The sequence below is a fragment of the Canis lupus genome, chromosome 16, assembly GCF_048164855.1.
Source record: "Canis lupus baileyi chromosome 16, mCanLup2.hap1, whole genome shotgun sequence".
Classification (NCBI taxonomy): Eukaryota; Metazoa; Chordata; class Mammalia; order Carnivora; family Canidae; genus Canis; species Canis lupus.
In genome coordinates this window covers 50,491,645-50,512,823 of record NC_132853.1, presented here as the reverse complement: position 1 = coordinate 50,512,823, position 21,179 = coordinate 50,491,645, and the positions used below count along the sequence as shown (strand labels likewise).

At 39.4% G+C, this 21,179-nt stretch overlaps 1 protein-coding gene across 4 annotated transcripts in view; it reads left to right on the top strand.

Annotated features, from left to right (window-relative positions):
- Positions 1–21,179, top strand: part of LOC140607042 (uncharacterized) — a 134,911-nt gene that overhangs the window by 108,303 nt on the left and 5,429 nt on the right. For 2 of the 4 annotated variants that reach the window (XM_072781354.1, XM_072781356.1), the window contains exons 13-14: positions 1,563–1,616; positions 7,325–7,429. The exons of 1 other annotated variant lie outside the window; for it this stretch is intronic. In XM_072781354.1, coding sequence (XP_072637455.1) covers positions 1,563–1,616; positions 7,325–7,429 — 159 coding nt within the window. The remainder of the gene's footprint in view (positions 1–1,562; positions 1,617–7,324; positions 7,430–21,179) is intronic. One more of the 4 variants, XM_072781357.1, reaches the window with a different exon arrangement.

Below are 21,179 nucleotides of genomic sequence, written 5' to 3'. Positions count from 1 at the left end.
TATTCCATGACCCATACCAACCCTTCCTCTTAGTTTAAAATTCGTCGTATACAGACAGATATTATTATATACTTACCATATTGTGTAAAAAATAAGTGTCTTTGTATCACTCTTGTTTATAAACTGTGATTGGTCTCACAGGCAGAAACCATGTCTACATCATTTTATATTTAGGGGCAATAAATATTGAAGAATGAATGGAGTAAGGGAATAATCAGAGAGACTAAACAAAATAAATGAAAAAGAGTGAAAATACAAGTAATGCAAAGTGATAGAAAGTCTTCAAGAAGAATCTCAAAGATATTCTAGACCTCTAACATTTCAGTTGAGCAGTACATAACCAGAGGGCTCCAAATCATTAGTATAAATGTTATCAAAGCAGAAAGACTATTTCCTAGTCATCACTCATGCAGCATTCTGCTTTCCAAAGAAAGGGTTGGCAGAAAATATACTCATTTTTGAAATGACCAGCAACATCCTTGCCAATTTCAGTGGTATCCAAGAGGATACCTGTTCATACTGAATATACAGGTGCAAACTGCGTTCTCTTAAAATTCCCCCTCAGAACCATCCTAATTCCAGTTTATTCCCAATAAGGCATAGTATTTCTCTTCAGTTGATTGCCTTTTTATGACTTATTACTTTCTTAAAATAATTAATAGTTTATATAAAGACTTTATGAAGCTTTAGGACATGGGAGAGTAAGCTTGTACATTCTATTTATGACGTAGAATTTCTGCTAACCTATTAGCTTTGAGTGAACTGTTGAGTCCCCTTTGTAACTAATTATTATTTTACCACAAGTTCTTTCAGTTTGGGAACTATCCGAAATATCTACCCTTCTTTTAGGGTTATAGAGAAATACATACCTATTTTTTAAAAGATTTAATTTATTTATTCATGAGAGTCAGTGAGAGAGAGAGAGAAGGGGGGGGGGGTACAGACACAGGCAGAGGGAGAAGCAGGCTCCATTCCGTGCAGGGAGCCTGACGTGGGACTCGATTCCCGGTCTCCAAGACCACACCCTGGGCTGAAGGCAGCGTTAAACCGCTGAGCCACACGGGCTGCCCACATACCTATTTTTATAAACAAGTACGTATAATGTTAATAGAAGAAACAGATCACCAATTTATGTGATCAGAAATTCCAAGATAGTTGTGATAGACAAAACAACTAGAGATAGATAAGTGAGGAAAAGGTAGGAAGATAAGAAAGGTGGTCCCCACAAAGTAGTCTGACAGATGTGGCTGAACCAAAGCTGAGAAGTTGCTACATAGCCAAATAAGTCATTGGGACCTTTCAACCTGCCAGTAAGATAGAGAGAGAGTAGCCTTCAAATTTGAGAGGTACATTCAAAAGTCCATTTTGTCCAAGAAACAAAGACTCTCCCCTACCTAATGTGTAGTTTATTCTTAATATGTAGGGTTTATATCCTTAAAGTTGAGTCAGATAAAGCCATGGAGCTAATGAACTTTGATCTCTTATTTCCCAACTTACCCATTTTTTGTCTGTTTTATATATGACTCTTTGGCATTATTACCTTAGTTCGGCTTTCCTTGTAGCTAATGGGAAGGTTGAACTCAGCACATTGATGGATGCAGCGACTGATGTTACAGGTTAGTGAATAGTTACTGCAAATCTAAAATCCTAAATTGGTTTTTTAAAGATTTTATTTTATTTTATTTATTTATTTATTTATTTATTTATTTATTTATTTATTTGACAGAGAGAGAGAGAACACAAGCAGGGGAAGTGGCACGCAAAGGGAGAGGGAGAGGCAGGCTCCCCACTGATCAGAGAGCCCTATGATATGGGGCTTGATCCTAGACCCTGGGATTATGACCTGAGCCAAAGGTGGACACTTAACTGACTGAACCGCCCAGGCACCCCAACTTATAATAATACTTACATTAAATTGTATTTTAATGCTCTTCCAACTGTCATATCACTGCCTTTTTTACTCTGCCATTTTACCATTTTGGGGGGGGGGAAGTATTTCCCAACTGAATATGTATTAGGGCAAACTCTGACCCTTGGGCCAAATCTGCTTCTGTTCTTTAAACAGTTTCATCAGAACACATCTACACTCATTAGTTTATGTATTATTTATGGCTGCTTTTACAGTACAATGATGGAGCTGAGTAGTTGTGACAGAGATCATATGTCTTACAAAGCCTAAAATACTTTCTATTATTTACTAACTGTTATAGAAAAGTTTGCTGACTCCTAGCTTAGAGTTTAACTTTAGAGTGCTATTATATCCTAATTTTCTCTAGACATGTATGGCTTACCACTGAGGTAGGTTAATACTAACTATTTTTAACACTGTCTTTTACTCTGAGTAGTCCTTGTTTACACGATAAACTATATGCAATTTTAACTTCAGATTATTTACACTATATACTTTAGTGCAATGCCTTGATAGAAAATTCTTGATTCTCTAGGATTTATTCCAAACAGTACTTTTAAAAAAGATTTTATTTATTTATTCATGAGAGAGAGGGACAGAGACATAGGCAGAGGGAGAAGCAGGTTCCATGCAGGAAGCCCGATGCGGGACTCGATTCCAGGACTCCGGGATCATGCCCTGAGCCAAAGACAGATGCTCAACTGCTGAGCCATCCAGACATCCCCTAAACAATATTTTAATATGCATAATCTGGGTATCATGAAGGGAAACTTTCTGCAATTGTAGCCTCAAAGTATACTACCAGACAAGCTAGCCCAGAGTTCACAGAACAGAAAGGCTCATGGACCCAGTTAAAATATTTGAATCCCACAGTTTATTAAATCATTTAAGAACACACAGCAAGTAGTGAGAGGGAAATAATATAATAAATTAACAAATTTAGGGTAAGGTGGATGGAAGTACCACAGTACCTGAATTTAAGGTACATAATGCACAAAGTAAGTTTTGTGTCTATCTGTTCAGTAGCAGTTTTCCATACTGATGATGTGGTGACAAGGACCAGAGTTGAGGTTCAAGCAGATGGGCTCACAGATGGAAAGTGCTCTAGCCAATGATACAGACTTGCTCTTTCAGAAAGACACAGGGACAAGTACCTCCAGCTAATAGGTGCAGCTTGCCATTAAGGCCATTGAAGAGCCATAGGTTTCATGTTCCTTGAGCAGAGGACACATAACACCTTAAACGGGTGTCACCAATAGGTTGCCAAATTAAAGCCATTTGAATAATGAGTCTCATGAATATGTATCATATCTTGAATATTTAGTGCTTCTCTTAATATCTCAAGCAATTTTTAGAATATCATAAATGTTTAGGTCTTCTGATATATTTAGTGAACAGGTTCTTCATGTATATCTAATGCCTCATGAACATTAGATATTGCTCAGTCCTTCCATTCCTTTCTAATTTATATATCCTATACTTAAAAACTACTCATCTGGGGGGGGAAAAGATAAGTGGGTGATAGGCACATCCCATAGGATAGCTACTTTAAAAAATGGAACAGAATATAACAAGTGTTGGTGAGAATGTGGAGAAGTTGGAAGCCGTGTGCACTGATGGTGGGCATGTGAAATGGCACAGCAACTATGAAAACCAATATGGTGGTTCCTCAAAAACTAAAAATAAAATTTCTGATTCAGCAATTCCACTTCTAGGTATATGTCTTAGTTCATTCAGGCTGCTCTAACAAACTTCCAGAGACTAGATGGTTTATAAACAGAAATTCATGTCTCACAGTTCCGGGAGCTGGAAGTCCAAGATCAGGGTGCCAAAATGGTCGTGAGGGCCCTCTTCCAGGTTGCGGACTTCTCATTGTATCCTAACCAGGGGAAAAGGACAAGAGACCTCTTCGGGACATCTTCTATAAAAACTAATTTCATTCATCAGGGCTCTACCCTCATGACCTAATCACCTCCTAGAGGACCCACCTCTTAATACCATCAATTTGGGCATTAGGTTTTCATAATATGAATTTGGAAGGGACACAAATATTCACACTATTGTATATATCCAAAACTGTATATCCAGCACTATTCAAATAGCCAAGAGACGGAATCAATCAATGTGTTCATTAACCTTAAAATAGAAGATTTTGACACATGCTAAGACATGAGCAAGCCTAGAAAACATTTTGCTAAGTGAAACAAGCCAATCACTAAAAGACAAATAGTGTATGGTTCCATATATGTAAGATACCTAGAGTAGTTAAATCCATAGAGACAGAAGCTGGATTTAGGGAGGAATAGAGAGTATTATTTAATGAGTCAGGACTTTTGATTTGGGAAGATAAAAAGTTCTGGGCATAGATAGTGGTGATAGTTACAAAACAAAATGAGTATACTTAGTGCCATTGAACTGTACACAGAAAAATAATTGAAATGGTAAATGTATTATTCACATTTTACTGTATATATTTAAAAAGTAAAAGGGGAGGTACCTGGTTTTAACAGGGTAATAAGGATATAGGATGAATAAATACATGTCAATAAGTTTGGTAACTTAGATGAAATAAGTAAGCTACACTGTCCTAACAGTAAGCAAAAAGCCAAACAAATGTAAAAATCAGTAATTCTTCTTGGATCTGTGTGAGACTTGAGATCACAGGGAAACTGTGGCACCCAAATTGGAGGGAAAGACATGCAAACCACAACTTAGTGAGCAGAAACCTCTCTGGGAACCAGTGGTAGGGCAAGAGAACCTAAACTGTAATTGATGAATTGCTAGAGACTCAGTGTGGACAAGTCAGAAACTCCAAGGGAACCGTGTCACAGAGAAGGTAGGCACACACTTTTGTAGGCTTTTATCAGAGCTTAACTGACCAAGGGAAGGAAAATACCCAGCTTCAGCATATTCTAGCCACAGCACACATGACGTTCACAGTCCAGACATGAAGGCTCACAAAAAGATTGAGACTTAATCGTAGGATTATAGTACACTTCCCTTCCCCATACCCTTTACCACCAGATTTCTAAAGGCCTCTTTATAGTAGTTATTTTTACCCAGTACATTATGCCAAGCTGTCAATAAAAAAATCACAAGCATTGTAAAAGCCAAGAAACACAATTGGAAGAGAGAGCATGCATTAGAACCAGTTTCAAATTTGGCAGGGGTGTTGGAATTATAAGGTGAGGAATTCAAAAAATTGTGATTACTATGCTAAAGGCGCTAATGGGTAAAGTAGATAGCATACAAGAACAGATACACAATATAAGTAGAGAAGTAGAAATCCTAAGAAGAACCACAAAGAAATGCTAGCCACCAGGGGATCCCTGGGTGGCGCAGCGGTTTAGTGCCTGCCTTTGGCCCAGGGCGCGATCCTGGAGACCCGGGATCGAATCCCACGTCAGGCTCCCAGTGCATGGAGCCTGCTTCTCTCTCTGCCTGTGTCTCTGCCTCTCTCTCTCTCTCACTGTGTGCCTATCATAAATAAATAAAAAAAAAATTTAAAAAAAATGCTAGCCACCAGAAACACCCTAAAAGAAATGAAAAATGCCTTTGGTGGACTTATTAGTAGACTGGACATGGCTGAACACACTTGATTTAAGAAAAGGCCAAAGATTTTTCTCTGACAGATTTCACTTAACATTATATTCTCTAGCTCTATCCATGTCGTTTGCAAATGGCAAGATTTTATTCTTTTTTATGGCTGAATAGCAATCTCATCAAAGAAGATGTACAGTTGGCAAATAAGCATATGAAAAGATGCTCTACATCATTTGTCATTCGAGAAAAACAAATTAAACCACAATGAGATACTACTACATACTCATTAGAAAGACCAAAATCCATAAGAACAAGGCGAACAACTAGTGTTAAGATTAGACATTTGACAAAAGAGGAGATCTCTGAGGGGTCAATCACTTATAAAAAGTACTTCATTTCACACATAATCATGGAAATCTAAGTTAAAACAACAGTAAAATACTAATTCACAGATCTCAAGTTCACCAAAATTGTAGCAGTCAAGCCACACTAAGTCCTGACAATGATATGAAGCAATGGAAACTCTTGTGCGCTACTAGTATTAATATTAATTGGTGCAACATTTTCAAAAGCACCTGGATAAAATCTCAAGAAATTAAAAATGTATGTATTCCACTCCAGCTATTCTACTCCTGAACTTATAACTCAGATTCTCACTCTTGTCAACAAAGAGACATTCACAAGAATGTGTGTTTTTTGTAATGGCAAAAAATTGAGTACAACCTAAATGTTATCCATAGGAGAATAGATCAGTATATGGTAGCATAACTACAGAAGAATAATAAATAGTATTTAAAATGAATGAAGGGTGACTGAGTGGCTCAGTCGGTTAAGCATCCAACTCTTCGTTTTGGCTCAGTTCATGATCTCAGGGTCATGAGATGGAGCCCTGTAACTAGTTTCATGCTGGGCTTGGAGCCTGCTTAAGATTCTTTCTCTCCCTCTGCCCCTCCCCCACCCCTGTTCATGTGCACTCTAAATAAATACATGAATGAAACAGTGTTCCATGGTTCAACATAAACAAATATAAAAAACAAAGAAGAATGCAATGAGAATGTTTGTAGCAAAAAGGAAACCCACGTTGTGATATGACTTATATAAACTTTAAAGTTCTGCCAAACCATTTAATATATGCAGTAAAACGTGTGGGAATTGTATAAGTCAATAAGTCACCCTGGGAAAGGTGGGAAAAGAAGGGAGGTGAGGAAGGGACTTAGAAGATATTTTTGTTGTATCTATTCTATTTATCAATGAAGCTGGGTGAGAGACACAAATGTCAGTGGTGTCATCATAAAAATTTGTATCCATGTAATATTTTATAATCTGACAAAAAATGAGAGAAATTATTAGACATTTTTTGGAAAATGTATTCAGAGGAGAGAACCATGTGAACTTCTGTTCAGAAAACAAAAATAATACTTTCATACTGGCAGCAGTATATGAATCTTTTGGTTTTGTTTTGTTTTTTTAATAATAAATTTATTTTTTATTGGTGTTCAATTTACCAACATACAGAATAACACCCAGTGCTCATCCCGTCAAGTGCCCCCTTCAGTGCCCATCACCCATTCACCCCCAACCCCCGGGCTCCTCCCCTTCCACCACCCCTAGTATATGAATCTTATTTTTTCTTTCTGTAAGTAGTCTTAAGTTATGCTGCAACCTTTAAAAGCTAATTATATAAATTGATTCCCAAAAAAAAACTCAATGGAGGAAATTCTAATTCCACCTTTATTACTGACAGTTTGCATACAACTGAATAGACACTCAGCCTTATTCTTTAAGGTGAAACCAAAATCTGCAACACAGTAATTCATAGCTTTTGTCACATTGTAAGGTTATTCAACTTTGCTTATAGTCTCTTCTCCCAAGGAGGAATTGTTGATATCGCTGAATTAGACACTGCTTTGCAAAACATGGGAATTAAACTCACAGGAATGGAAAGTAACCATTTGTTAAAGAACCTACCTGTTGATGGTGAGTAAGCATATACATTTTTATACTACTAATTATAACTTGAGGTGTGAGCTTATTTTTTTTGTGCAAATTTGTGAAACTTTATTCTTATTAATTTTTTTTAAATTTAAATTCAATTTGCTAACATAAAGTATATTACCCAGTGCTCATCCCATCATGTGCCCTCCTTAGTGCCCATCTCACAGTCACCCCTTCCCCGTTCCCCTTCCGCAACCTTTTCTTTGTTTCCCAGAGTTAGGAGTCTCTCATGGTTTGTCTTCCTCTCTAATTTTTCCCCACTCAGTTTCAAACTTGTGAAACTTTAAAATAAGAATTAAAAATTCAAAATAAATTCTCATCTGCACTTTCTCCTCTATTTTTTTATAAATTTATTTTTTATTGGTGTTCAATTTGCCAACATATAGAATAACACCAAGTGCTCATCTCATGAAATGCCCCCCCCTCAGTGCCCGTCACCCAGTCACCCCACCCCCTGCCCAACTCCCCTTCCACCACCCCTAGTTCATTTCCAAGAGTTAGGAGTCTCTCATGTTCTGTCTCCCTTTCTGATATTTCCCACTCATTTTTTCTCCTTTCCCCTTTATTCCCTTTCACTATTTTTTATATTCTCCAAGTGAATGAGACCATATAATGTTTGTCCTTCTCCGATTGACTTATTTCACTCAGCATAATACCATCAGACACATAGATCAATGGAACGGAATAGAGAATCCAGAAGTGGACCCTCAACTTTATGGTCAACTAATATTCGACAAAGGAGGAAAGACTATCCACTGGAAAAAAGACAGTCTCTTCAATAAACGGTGCTGGGAAAATTAGACATCCACATGCAGAAGAATGAACTAGACCACTCTCTTGCACCATACACAAAGATAAACTCAAAATGGATCTAAATGTGAGACAAGATTCCATCAAAATCCTAGAGGAAAACACAGGCAACACCCTTTTAGAACTTGGCCACAGCACCTTCTTGCAAGATACATCCATGAAGGCAAAAGAAACAAAAGCAAAAATGAACTATTGGGACTTCATCAAGATAAGAAGCTTTTGCACAGCAAAAGAAACAGTCAACAAAACTAAAAGACAACCTACAGAATGGGAGAAGATATTTGCAAATGACCTATCAGATAAAGGGCTAGTATCCAAGATCTATAAAGAACTTCTTAAACTCAACAGCAAAGAAACCAACAATCCAATCATGAAATGGACAAAAGACATGAACAGAAATCCCACAGAGGAAGACATAGACATGGCCAACAAGCACATGAGAAAATGCTCCACATCACTTGCCATCAGCGAAATACAAGTCAAAACCACAATGAGATACCACCTCACACCAGTGAGAATGGGGAAAATTAATACGACAGGAAACAAATGTTGGAGAGGATGTGGAGAAAGGGGAACCCTCTTGCACTGTTGGTGGGAATGTGAACTGGTGCAGCCACTCTGGAAAACTGTGTGGCGGTTCCTCAAAGAGTTAAATATAGATCTGCCCTACAACACAACAATTGCACTGCTGGGGATTTACCCCAAAGATACAGATGCAATGAAACGCCGGGACCCCTGCACCCCAATGTTTATAGCAGCAATGTCCACAATAGCCAAACTGTGGAAGGAGCCTCGGTGTCCATCGAAAGATGAATGGATAAAGATGTGGTATATGTATACAATGGAGTATAACTCAAGCCATTAGAAACGACAAATACCCACCATTTGCTTCGACGTGGAGGTGTGAGCTTCTATAAACTTGCCTCTGAAAAACTTTACTTGCCAGTAAAAAAAAAATTAAAAATTTAGAAATGAGCTCAGAAAGAAAATAAGGCAATATTCTTTCTTGTCATTTTATTAACATGTATCATGAACCTTTTAAATTTTGGATCCAGGGGGGGGAGGAGCAAGATGGCGGAAGAGCAGGGTCTCCAAATCACCTGTCTAGACCAAACTACCTAGAAAACCTTCAAATTATCCTGAAAATCTATGAATTCGGCCTGAGATTTAAAGAGAGACCAGCTGGAATGCTACAGTGAGAAGAGTTCGCGCATCTATCAAGGTAGGAAGACGGGGAAAAAGAAATAAAGGAACAAAGGCCTCCAAGGGGGAGGGGCCCCGCGAGGAGCCGGGCTGAGGCCGGGGCGAGTGTCCCCAGGACAGGAGAGCCCCATCCCGGAGGAGCAGGAGCTGCACCGACCTTCCCGGGGGGAAAGGGGCTCGCAGGGAGGTGGAGCAGGACCCAGGAGGGCGGGGATGCCCTCAGGCTCCCCGGGACAGTAACAGCAACTGCGCGCCCAGGAGAGTGCGCCGAGCTCCCTAAGGGCTGCAGCGCGCACGGGGGGACCCGGAGCAGCTCGGAGGGCTCGGGCGGCGGCTCCGCGGAGGGGGCTGCGGGGCAGGAGCAGCTCGGTGGGCTCGGGCAGAGGAAGAGGCTCCGTGCGGAGGGGCCTGCGCGGTTCCAGGAGCAGCTCGGAGGGGCTCGGGCGGCAGCTCCGCGGAGGGGGCTGCGGGGCAGGAGCGCGAATCCACCAGCGCAGGCTCCGGAGCACAGGGCGCCGGGACACAGCCCAGGATCCCGCCTCCCCCGGGACAGGCAGAGGCCGGGAGGGCCCAGGACAGCGAGGACGCTCCTGCCCCGAGCTGAGCAGATCAGCGGCCCCGCCCCAGAGCCTCCAGGCCCTGCAGACGGAGAGCTCCGGAGCTGAATCCAGGTTTCCAGAGCTGCCCCGCCACTGGGGCTGTTCCTCCTGCGGCCTCACGGGGTAAACAACCCCCACTGAGCCCTGCACCAGGCAGGGGCACAGCAGCTCCCCCAACTGCTAACACCTGAAAATCAGCACAACAGGCCCCTCCCCCAGAACACCAGCTAGACGGACAACTTCCAGGAGAAGCCAAGGGACTTAAAGTACACAGAATCAGAAGATACTCCCCGGTGGTTCTTTTTTTTGTTTTGTTTTTGTTTTTGTTTTGTTTTGCTTTTTGTTTCCTTCCCCCACCCCCTTTTTTTCTCCTTTCTTTTTCTTCTTTTTTTTTTCGTTCTTTTTTTCTTCCCCTTTTTTTTCTCTTTCTCTTTTCTTTCCTTCTTTCTTTCCTCTCTTTTTCTCTTTTTCCCAATACAACTTGCTTTTGGCCACTCTGCACTGAGCAAAATGACTAGAAGGAAAACCTCACCTCAAAAGAAAGAATCAGAAACAGTCCTCTCTCCCACAGAGTTACAAAATCTGGATTACAATTCAATGTCAGAAAGCCAATTCAGAAGCACTATTATACAGCTACTGGTGGCTCTAGAAAAAAGCATAAAGGACTCAAGAGACTTCATGACTGCAGAATTTAGAGCTAATCAGGCAGAAATTAAAAATCAATTGAATGACATGCAATCCAAACTAGAAGTCCTAACGACGAGGGTTAACGAGGTGGAAGAACGAGTGAGTGACATAGAAGACAAGTTGATAGCAAAGAGGGAAACTGAGAAAAAAAGAGACAGACAATTAAAAGACCTTGAGGATAGATTAAGGGAAATAAACGACAACCTGAGGAAGAAAAACCTACGTTTAATTGGGGTTCCCGAGGGCGCCGAAAGGGACAGAGGGCCAGAATATGTATTTGAACAAATTCTAGCTGAAAACTTTCCTAATCTGGGAAGGGAAACAGGCATTCAGATCCAGGAAATAGAGGGATCCCCCCCTAAAATCAATAAAAACCGTTCAACACCTCGACATTTAATTGTGAAGCTTGCAAATTCCAAAGATAAGGAGAAGATCCTTAAAGCAGCAAGAGACAAGAAATCCCTGACTTTTATGGGGAGGAGTATTAGGGTAACAGCAGACCTCTCCACAGAGACCTGGCAGGCCAGAAAGGGCTGGCAGGATATATTCAGGGTCCTAAATGACAAGAACATGCAACCAAGAATACTTTATCCAGCAAGGCTCTCATTCAAAATGGAAGGAGAGATAAAGAGCTTCCAAGACAGGCAGCAACTGAAAGAATATGTGACCTCCAACCAGCTCTGCAAGAAATTTTAAGGGGGACTCTTAAAATTCCCCTTTAAGAAGAAGTTCAGTGGAACAGTCCACAAAAACAAAGACTGAATAGATATCATGATGACACTAAACTCATATCTCTAAATAGTAACTCTGAACGTGAACGGGCTTAATGACCCCATCAAAAGGCGCAGGGTTTCAGACTGGATAAAAAAGCAGGACCCATCTATTTGCTGTCTACAAGAGACTCATTTTAGACAGAAGAACACCTACAGCCTGAAAATAAAAGGTTGGAGAACCATTTACCATTCGAATGGTCCTCAAAAGAAAGCAGGGGTAGCCATCCTTATATCAGATAAACTAAAATTTACCCCAAAGACTGTAGTGAGAGATGAAGAGGGACACTATATCATACTTAAAGGATCTATTCAACAAGAGGACTTAACAATCCTCAATATATATGCCCCGAATGTGGGAGCTGCCAAATATATCAATCAATTATTAACCAAAGTGAAGAAATACTTAGATAATAATACACTTATACTTGGTGACTTCAATCTAGCTCTTTCTATACTCGATAGGTCTTCTAAGCACAACATCTCCAAAGAAACGAGAGCTTTAAATGATACACTGGACCAGATGGATTTCACAGATATCTACAGAACTTTACATCCAAACTCAACTGAATACACATTCTTCTCAAGCGCACATGGAACTTTCTCCAGAATAGACCACATATTGGGTCACAAATCGGGTCTGAACCGATACCAAAAGATTGGGATTGTCCCCTGCATATTCTCGGACCATAATGCCTTGAAATTAGAACTAAATCACAACAAGAAGTTTGGAAGGACCTCAAACATGTGGAGGTTAAGGACCATCCTGCTAAAAGATAAAAGGGTCAACCAGGAAATTAAGGAAGAATTAAAAAGATTCATGGAAACTAATGAGAATGAAGATACAACTGTTCAAAATCTTTGGGATGCAGCAAAAGCAGTCCTAAGGGGGAAATACATCGCAATACAAGCATCCATTCAAAAACTGGAAAGAACTCAAATACAAAAGCTAACCTTACACATAAAGGAGCTAGAGAAAAAACAGCAAATAGATCCTACACCCAAGAGAAGAAGGGAGTTAATAAAGATTCGAGCAGAACTCAACGAAATCAAGACCAGAAGAACTGTGGAACAGATCAACAGAACCTGGAGTTGGTTCTTTGAAAGAATTAATAAGATAGATAAACCATTAGCCAGCCTTATTAAAAAGAAGAGAGAGAGGACTCAAATTAATAAAATCATGAATGAGAAAGGAGAGATCACTACCAACACCAAGGAAATACAAACGATTTTAAAAACATATTATGAACAGCTATACGCCAATAAATTAGGCAATCTAGAAGAAATGGACGCATTCCTGGAAAGCCACAAACTACCAAAACTGGAACAGGAAGAAATAGAAAACCTGAACAGGCCAACAACCAGGGAGGAAATTGAAGCAGTCATCAAAAACCTCCCAAGACACAAGAGTCCAGGGCCAGATGGCTTCCCAGGGGAATTTTATCAAACGTTTAAAGAAGAAACCATACCTATTCTCCTAAAGCTGTTTGGAAAGATAGAAACAGATGGAGTACTTCCAAATTCGTTCTATGAAGCCAGCATCACCTTAATTCCAAAACCAGACAAAGACCCCACCAAAAAGGAGAATTACAGACCAATATCCCTGATGAACATGGATGCAAAAATTCTCAACAAGATACTGGCCAATAGGATCCAACAGTACATTAAGAAAATTATTCACCCTGACCAAGTAGGACTTATCCCTGGGACACAAGGCTGGTTCAACACCCGTAAAACAATCAATGTGATTCATCATATCAGCAAGAGAAAAACCAAGAACCATATGATCCTCTCATTGGATTCAGAGAAAGCATTTGACAAAATACAGCATCCATTCCTGATCAAAACTCTTCAGAGTGTAGGGATAGAGGGAACATTCCTCGACATCTTAAAAGCCATCTATGAAAAGCCCACAGCAAATATCATTCTCAATGGGGAAGCACTGGGAGCCTTTCCCCTAAGATCAGGAACAAGACAGGGATGTCCACTCTCACCACTGCTGTTCAACATAGTACTGGAAGTCCTAGCCTCAGCAATCAGACAACAAAAAGACATTAAAGGCATTCAAATTGGCAAAGAAGAAGTCAAACTCTCCCTCTTCGCCGATGACATGATACTCTACATAGAAAACCCAAAAGTCTCCACCCCAAGATTGCTAGAACTCATACAGCAATTCGGTAGCGTGGCAGGATGCAAAATCAATGCCCAGAAGTCAGTGGCATTTCTATACACTAACAATGAGACTGAAGAAAGAGAAATTAAGGAGTCCATCCCATTTACAATTGCACCCAAAAGCATAAGATACCTAGGAATAAACCTAACCAAAGATGTAAAGGATCTATACCCTCAAAACTATAGAACACTTCTGAAAGAAATTGAGGAAGACACAAAGAGATGGAAAAATATTCCATGCTCATGGATTGGCAGAATTAATATTGTGAAAATGTCAATGTTACCCAGGGCAATATACACGTTTAATGCAATCCCTATCAAAATACCATGGACTTTCTTCAGAGAGTTAGAACAAATTATTTTAAGATTTGTGTGGAATCAGAAAAGACCCCGAATAGCCAGGGGAATTTTAAAAAAGAAAACCATATCTGGGGGCATCACAATGCCAGATTTCAGGTTGTACTACAAAGCTGTGGTCATCAAGACAGTGTGGTACTGGCATAAAAACAGACACATAGATCAGTGGAACAGAATAGAGAATCCAGAAGTGGACCCTGAACTTTATGGGCAACTAATATTCGATAAAGGAGGAAAGACTATCCATTGGAAGAAAGACAGTCTCTTCAATAAATGGTGCTGGGAAAATTGGACATCCACATGCAGAAGAATGAAACTAGACCACTCTCTTTCACCATACACAAAGATAAACTCAAAATGGATGAAAGATCTAAATGTGAGACAAGATTCCATCAAAATCCTAGAGAAGAACACAGGCAACACCCTTTTTGAACTCGGCCATAGTGACTTCTTGCAAGATACATCCACGAAGGCAAAAGAAACAAAAGCAAAAATGAACTATTGGGACTTCATCAAGATAAGAAGCTTTTGCACAGCAAAGGATACAGTCAACAAAACTCAAAGACAACCTACAGAATGGGAGAAGATATTTGCAAATGACGTATCAGATAAAGGGCTAGTATCCAAGATCTATAAAGAACTTATTAAACTCAACACCAAAGAAACAAACAATTCAATCATGAAATGGACAAAAGACATGAACAGAAATCTCACAGAGGAAGACATAGACATGGCCAACATGCACATGGGAAAATGCTCTGCATCACTTGCCATCAGGGAAATACAAATCAAAACTACAATGAGATACCACCTCACACCAGTGAGAATGGGGAAAATTAACAAGGCAGGAAACAACAAATGTTGGAGAGGATGCGGAGAAAAGGGAACCCTCTTGCACTGTTGGTGGGAATGTGAACTGGTGCAGCCACTCTGGAAAACTGTGTGGAGGTTCCTCAAAGAGTTAAAAATAGACCTGCCCTAGGACCCAGCAATTGCACTATTGGGGATTTACCCCAAAGATACAAATGCAATGAAACGCCGGGACACCTGCACCCCGATGTTTATAGCAGCAATGGCCACGATAGCCAAACTGTGGAAGGAGCCTCGGTGTCCAACGAAAGATGAATGGATAAAGAAGATGTGGTTTATGTATACAATGGAATATTACTCAGCTATTAGAAATGACAAATACCCACCATTTGCTTCAACGTGGATGGAACTGGAGGGTATTATGCTGAGTGAAGTCAGTCAGTCGGAGAAGGACAAACATTATATGTTCTCATTCATTTGGGGAATATAAATAATAGTGAAAGGGAATATAAGGGAAGGGAGAAGAAATGTGTGGGAAGTGTCAGAAAGGGAGACAGAACGTAAAGACTGCTAACTCTGGGAAACGAACTAGGGGTGGTGGAAGGGGAGGAGGGCGGGGGGTGGGAGTGAATGGGTGACGGGCACTGGGTGTTATTCTGTATGTTAGTAAATTGAACACCAATAAAAAATAAATTAAAAAAAAAAACGAATAAATTTTGGATCCAAAGAAACACTGAAAACATAGATAAGTCCTATTATTTGGACTATAAAAAGTGATGGAAAAGACAAGTATTTGGGTGTAAAATAGCATGAAAAACACTCCGGAAGGATATTATTGCAGAAAAATACAAAAATAAAAGAGAAAACGTGGGAGATTATTAACTTGAGATTATTAACATTCCATAGCCATATAATAGCACTCATTCACTTTCCCAGTCAGGGCTCTTCAAACATTCAGGCTACGATATATAGAAGTTTGCCTTTTTATGACGCTGTATAATGTCCCATTCCCTATTTGAGATTCCATGATCTAAAGGCCATATTCTCAGGCATCCCCCTTAATGAATTAGAAACAAACTCTGAAATATAACTAAAGGTGAATAAGGGCCGAAATGTAGTGGATCAATGAAAATATTATGCTAAGTGAGAGAAGCAAGTCACAAAAGGCCACATATTATATTATTCCATTTATATGAAATGTCCAGGATAGGCAGATCTGTATTACTGCATATTAATATTTCTGTTTGGATTTCAGAAACTATCTCCTCATATAATATATTGACCCTTAATAGTTCCTGACATTTCCCCTGATACATAAATTAGTGATTGCCTTGGATTGAGGTTGGGGCAGTAGGTGAGAGTTACAAACTATAGTATGAGATTTCTTTTTTTCCTAATGAGGTTTCTTTTCGGGATGATGAAAATGTTCTAAAATTAGATCATGGTGATAGTTGCAGGATTCTGTGCATATCTCAAAAATGTGCATTTATATACTTTAAATGAGTGAATTATTTGGTATGTGAATTATATCTCTTTTTTGTATAGTTTTTTTTTTATTGGAGTTCAGTTTGCCAACATATAGCATAACACCCAGTGCTCATCCCATCAAGTGCTCCCCTCAGTGCCCAAATTATATCTCAACAAATTTTTTAAAAAATGTATAATGGCCTGCTGTATACTTTTAGAAGAAAATAAAGAAGAAAAATAATATGAAGCTTCTATTTAAATATTGTCATCTACAATTAGACAAAAAATATTCTATGCAAATGCAATGACTTAGTTGTTTTTTGTCTAATAAAGAAAAATAAATCTGAGATCCTATAGTATCCCAAATTTCTGAGTTAATTCTATCTTTGTAATATCCTTTCATGTTAATGTCTTTAAATATTGATTTAAAAATATACAGAATCTCTACATTTTTAAAAAAATTATCTCAAGCTAATCACTGAAGTGATTATTAATTTACTTACATAGAATAAAGGAGTAAGAAACTCTGTGTCAAAGAAAAGTCAGATCCACATGCAGAAGAATGACACTAGACCATTCTCTTACACCATACACAAAGATAAACTCAAAATGGATGAAAGATCTAAATGTGAGACAAGATTCCATCAAAATCCTAGAGGAGAACACAGGCAACACCCTTTTTGAACTTGGCCACAGCAACTTCTTGCAAGATACATCCATGAAGGCAAGAGAAACAAAAGCAAAAATGAATTATTGGGACTTCATCAAGATAAAAAACTTCTGCACAGCAAAAGAAACAGTCAACAAAACTAAAAGACAACCTACAGAATGGGAGAAAATATTTTCAAATGACCTATCAGATAAAGGGCTAGTATCCAAGATCTATAAAGAACTTCTTAAACTCAACAGCAAAGAAACCAACAATCCATTCATGAAATGGGCAAAAGACATGAACAGAAATCCCACAGAGAAAGACATGGACATGGCCAACAAGCACATGAGGAAATGCTCCGCATACCTTGCCATCAGGGAAATAGAAATCAAAACCACAATGAGATACCACCTCACACCCGTGAGAATGGGGAAAATTAACACGACAGGAAACAAATGTTGGAGAGGATGTGGAGAAAGGGGAACCCTCTTGCACTGTTGGTGGGAATGTGAACTGGTGCAACCACTCTGGAAAACTGTGTGGCGGTTCCTCAAAGAGTTAAATATAGATCTGCCCTACAACACAACAATTGCACTGCTGGGGATTTACCCCAAAGATACAGATGCAATGAAACGCCGGGACCCCTGCACCCCAATGTTTATAGCAGCAATGTCCACAATAGCCAAACTGTGGAAGGAGCCTCGGTGTCCATCGAAAGATGAATGGATAAAGATGTGGTATATGTATACAATGGAGTATAACTCAAGCCATTAGAAACGACAAATACCCACCATTTGCTTTGACATGGATGGACATGGAGAGTATTATGCTGAGTGAAATAAGTCAATTGGAAAAGGACAAACATTATATGGTCTCATTCATTTGGGGAATATAAAAATTAGTGAGGGGGAATAAAGGGAAAGGAGAGAAAATGAATGAAAATATCAGAGAGGGTGACAAAACATGAGAGACCCCTAATTCTGGGAAATGAACAAGGGGTAGTGGAAGTGGGGGAGGTGGGCGGGGGTTGGGGTGATTGGGTGATGGGCTGAAGGGGGCACTTGGCAGGATGAGCACTGGGTGTTATGCTATATGTTGGCAAATTGAACTCCAATAAAAAAATAAAAATAAAAAAAAGAAAAGTCAGGTTATTAGCTTATTAGCTCATTACACAGTATTAGCTTATTACACAGGAAGATCAATTGTAACAGCTAAATGCAAATATTGATATGTAACACACAAATTGTAAATCCTGTTCCTTATGCTTGGTGTAAACAGTAGAGTTTTCAAATGCATAGGAGTCATGAAGCTGACTCTATGGAATATGGTGAATAATTTTATATCTCATCCTTAACTGCCAGAGGTTTAATTTGCTACAGTTCAATGAATCAAAGCTCTAGTAATATTTTAGAACTTCTGGCTCATGGTAGGGATGAATATAGGATAAAATATTAGAGTATACATATATTGCTTTATTTTTTAATTTCATATTGCTAATGAGTGTCAGTGTTATATCTGTGTTTGACTTACATGTGTTTCTTAACAGATAATGGAAAGGTTAAATGAAAAAGTTAATGGATGCATTGAAAGCTTTTTCTAGTGAGTGGCAAGTTACTGTAAAATTGTACTATTTTATTTTTAAAATGATAGGGGGAAAAAAAACAAAAAAAATAAAATGATAGGGGGAAAAAGAACAGAGAGGCAAACCAAAAAACAGACTCTTTTTTAAAAAGATTTTATTTATTTATTCATGAGAAACACAGAGAAGGAGAGAGAGAGAGAGAGAGACAGAGAGAGGCAGAGACACAAGCAGAGGGAGAAGCAGGCTCCACACAGGGAGCCGGATGTGGGACTCGATCCTGGGACTCCAGGATCACGCCCTGAGCCAAAGGCAGACGCTAAACTGCTGAGCCACCCAGGGATCCCCCCAAAACAGACTCTTAACTATAGAGAACACATTGATGGGGGCTAAGGAGTGCACTTATTGTGATGAGCCTCGGGTGTTACATGAAAGTGTTGAATCACTATATTTTTCACGAGTCTAATATTACACTACATGTTAACTGACTGAAATTAAAATAAAAAGATAAAAAAGTACCATTTAAAAAATATCTTTTCAGGGGATCCCTGGGTGGCTCAGCGGTTTAGCGCCTGCATTTGACCCGGGGCATAATCCTGGAGTCCCGGTATCGAGTCCCGTATCCGGCTCCTGGCATGGAGCCTGCTTCTCCCCCTGCCTGTGTTTCTGCCCTTCTCTCTCTCTCTCTATGTCTATCAAGAATAAATAAATAAATAAAATCTTTAAAAATATTAAAAAATATATATTTTTTCAACTTATCCAAACTGTTACATTTTGTCTTTATACTATGTTTCATCAAATACTTACTTTCAGAGTCCTATACTGCATTTATTTAAACAACTTAAATTTTTTTAAAGATTTATTCATTTTATTTATCCATGATAGACATAGAGAGAGAGAGAGAGAGAGAGAGGCAGAGACACAGGAGGAGGGAGAAGCAGGCTCCATGCCGGGAGCCCGACGCGGGACTCGATCCCGGAACTCCAGGATCGCACCATGGACCAAAGGTGGGCGCTAAACTGCTGAGCCACCCAGGGATCCCAACAACTTAAATTCTTTTTTTTTTTTTAATTTTTATTTATTTATGATAGTTACAGAGAGAGAGAGAGGTAGAGACACAGGCAGAGGGAGAAGCAGGCTCCATGCACCGGGAGCCCGATGTGGGATTCGATCCCGGGTCTCCAGGATCGCGCCCTGGGCCAAAGGCAGGCGCCAAACCGCTGCGCCACCCAGGGATCCCCAACAACTTAAATTCTTAACACACAATTAAAATTCTGTATTTTGGTAAGAAATTTGACAGAATTTTTTTTTAATAAGACAATAATATCATTTACCTCACCAATATTCAGATAACCCCATACCTTGACAGGCATATATAGAGAAAAATCATATAATTTATAATCTTCCCACAATTCTGAGTTCCCCTGCCAGAATTATTGATTCCATTATTCAAATTTGCTAGCCAATCTCAAAGGCAAACTTATCCTCTGCTGCATTAGATGTACACAAATCCATTGCTAAGAGTATTCTCTTTTTTTAAAGATTTCACTTATTTATTTATTGTTTTGTTTTTATTGAAGTTCGATTTGCCAACATACAGTAATACCCAGTGCTCATCCCATCAAATGCCCTCCTCACCCAGTTACTCCAACCCCCCCGACAAACACTGCTTCCATAATCCTTTGTTCATTTCCCAGAGTTAGGAGTCTCTCATGGTTTCTCTCCCTCTCTAATTTTTCCTACTCAGTTCCCATCCTTTCTCTTATAAGAAATAGTGAAAGGGATTATATATTTATTTTAGAGAAAGAGAGAGATGGAGTACAGGTAGTGTGGAGGGATGGGGGAGAGGGAAAAGCAGACTCCCTGCTGAGCAGGAAGCCATATGCAGGGTTCAATCCCAGGACTCCAAGATCATGACCTGAGCTGAAGGCAGATGCTTAACCAACTGAGTCCCCCAGGCACCCTGAGAGTGTTCCTTTTATGACATTAAGGACCTGTATTTTGTTTGTGGTTTCCCGGTAATTCTATGTAGTTGTATGTGTCTCATTTTGCCCATTCATTACTTCCAAGTTGAAGGTGATCATTTTTTCAAGCACTGATGTTCCTGTCTTTTGAAAGGAAAAAAGATTGATGTCAGTGATCTGCTGAAAATTCTGGGAAACATGGGGATCGAGCTCAGTGAGAAAGAATTTGTGAAGCTGCAACAAACAGTGCCAATCAACAGTGAGCCATATGAGTGCCAGAGTAGCTTTTCTGGGGAGCTGGGTTTTGGGGGTCATTGTAAGCATTTCTAGAATATTGCCTCTTTATTTCTTCTATAAGGTACTGAAATGATTAGAAAAAAAGATAAGTTCACTGACATATAGATTCAATCTAGGAGTCACCAAGTTTATCAACTGAGAATTTTGCCATCAGAGTTGATGCAGATCATAATATTGCTACCCATTCCTGTTCCTGAGCAGCCTAAAGGAAAGGAAGGGAAGAAAAAGAAGGAAACTGAGGGCAGTGAGAGATTAGGAAAAAGAAAAAAAGAGAGAAGGAACATAAAGATGTAGTGATTTTTTTTTCTGATGGGAGTCTTCCCATCAGTCTTCTTGGTTGCTGAACACTATATACATTTTTGTCA